The 2,269-nt window shown below is 57.6% G+C and overlaps 1 protein-coding gene across 1 annotated transcript in view; it reads right to left on the bottom strand.

Moving 5' to 3' along the window:
* Positions 1–2,018, bottom strand: part of LOC104624154 (phosphatidylinositol 4-kinase beta-like) — a gene marked incomplete at both ends in the record, with an annotated part of 5,023 nt that extends 3,005 nt beyond the window's left edge. The window contains 2 exons of the mRNA XM_010291444.1: positions 4–116; positions 1,685–2,018. Of these exons, the coding sequence (XP_010289746.1) occupies positions 4–116; positions 1,685–2,018 (447 nt within the window). The remainder of the gene's footprint in view (positions 1–3; positions 117–1,684) is intronic.
* Positions 2,019–2,269: the final 251 nt, after the last annotated feature.

Here is a 2,269-nt window from a genome sequence, read left to right as displayed (position 1 = left end):
GACAGCTCCGAAATGAGCCGCTGGGTCTTCTGCTCTTTGGTCGGCAAGGTGGCCAGGCGCTTCCCGATGGCGATGAGGGATTTGATGAATTCTCTCTCGGGCGCAAGTCTGACAGGCTAAAGAAGGTTTAGGGGAAGGAGGGTGGGGGAGAGCGTTATAAAGGGCGCCGGCAGTTTTGCAATCAGGCTCCGCAGTCTAAAAGCACCGGAATAAACTCCAGATAGAGAAAGAGGCTCTTGCCACCCCACCCTCCTCCCCGCTCTCGGATGATGTTGCCGTGACCAGAGAGCCGGGCTCATCATCCGGAAGCAGAGCAGGGCAGGATCAAAGCGCTTTTTCCCCTCCCGCTGTGCTGTCCAGAAATCCTCCTCCCCGAAACTCCGGAGCCGACATCCCCACCAGAAGCCCCCGGATCCCCAGAGCCGCAGCCAGCAGAGGGAGCGCGAAGCGGCCTCGTCCCCGGCTCGGCGCTGGGTTTTTATTGTATCCTGACCCCGAAGCCTCGATCGTGGCACAATCCGACCATTTTGCAAAGATCAAACTGCGATTTAGGAAGCCCCTTGCGCCCAGGAGCGTCCCCCACACCCCGCAGCTTAACCCGAGCTCTCTGCTCGACTTTTTTAAGCTTTTAAATCAGAACAACAGAAGATTGTGGCTGATTTTGCCATTTAAGGTGCAGAATTAAACTTGCAGAGTGTTCACTGTACAATCATGCTGGAAATGCACATGCAAAAAGCTATGGAGCGTGAGAAAAGGAAGCAAAGAAAAACATCGGAGAGCCGGGAACGGCTGCACAGCAAAATAAAGGGATGGTAAAAAGAGGAGAAGGATCAGTCTGGTGGTTCCCCTTCGGGAAAGGGCGGTGGGAAATCGTTTGTATCTGTAGTCCACATCAAAAATCCTTCCAAAAATCCTTCCTGTCCTTTCCTCCACTCTGCTCCCCGGCCCACCTTGCTGGCGAGCGCCGCAGAGGCGAAGCCGGGACAGGAGGGAGCGCCTGCGCAGCGCCGGAGCCAGCGATACCGCTTCCACCTCCCAGGCAGAGGCTCAGTATTTAAACCCCCGCAGCAGCTGACGCTCCGTCCCCGACGGGCTGGAAAGCGCCTGGTCCCAGCTGGACCCTGCTCTGCCTCGGCTCCTGCCACCTGCGCCCCAACGCTGCCTCGGCCTCCGACTGCGTTTGATCCAACTTCTGCAGAAAGCAGAACGCTACGCAACGGACGCTCTGCGCCTTCCGACACCTCTTCCCGTCCTCTGCCACCGAACCCCGACGGCTGCGACGTCCCTGCTCCTTCTGCTCTCTGGGCGACACGCGCTTCCAGCTTTGGCACGTAGTCGATACTGGCACCACGACAGCCCCGTGGCCCCTCGCCCGCCCCGAGGTCTCTGTGCGTTACCCGTCTCAGCAGAATGGTTTAATGAAAGAGTCGCAGGTGGGAGTTTGGGATTGTGCCCAGGCGAGAAGGTGCCCACGTGCGGGAGCAGACCACGAGCGAAGTCCTCCTGGTTCAGCCCTGTGCCGATTTGTGCATCACAAGCACAGGCAGTTTTAAAACCCCTTCTTTTCCAGGGATCCCAAACCATCTCCCGAAGCATCTCCTCCCCATCTCTGAGCCAGCGGAGTGAAGCCGTGCCGACCCTGGGAGCATCCCGCTGCCTCCATGACCTGTCCTGCACCTCTGACGTTCACGATCCGGTCGAAAACCTTCAGGTCTCGGCTCCTCCAGCCAGAAACACACAGCTGGGAAATGTCCTCCCCATCCCATCCCGCTCCAAAGGCTTCCCACCGAGTGCTGCTCCGGTCTTCGGCATTATCAGGGGACTCAGCACGGGAAGTTTCGCATCCTGTTACGGACAGGCAGTTTTGGAAAATGGCATCAGCTGAACCGGGGCCGTCCCTGGCCTGAGCCACTGCAGGAAACGCCGTCTCCAGCCGCCCGAAGGGCTGCAGAAAGCCCGGCGTGCCGAAGCCGGGCTGCAGAGAGCTGCTTTTGCCCCAGCTCATTGGTATCACGGTCCTGAAGCCAAGCGAAGAGAGGAGGACGGGAGACACTCTTCCCTCATCCGACCACCCGAAGGATCCTTCTGTAGCTCCGAGCCAACATAAATATTTGCTTTCTACTGTTTACTTTCTACTACAGCAAAACATTTCACTGGCAGCACTTTGAAAAAAGAATATTCCTGCTCTTAAATTAGGCAGGGCGTTGTGTTTGTTTTGCTAAGACACGCTCCAGGAGCATCCTTCTCCCCTTCAAACCGCTTCCCAGGA

The sequence above is a fragment of the Phaethon lepturus genome, unplaced genomic scaffold (genome assembly GCF_000687285.1).
Source record: "Phaethon lepturus isolate BGI_N335 unplaced genomic scaffold, ASM68728v1 scaffold33227, whole genome shotgun sequence".
NCBI lineage: Eukaryota > Metazoa > Chordata > Aves > Phaethontiformes > Phaethontidae > Phaethon > Phaethon lepturus.
Note: the sequence above shows the minus strand (reverse complement) of the source record. Positions and strands in the feature narration are given on the sequence as shown.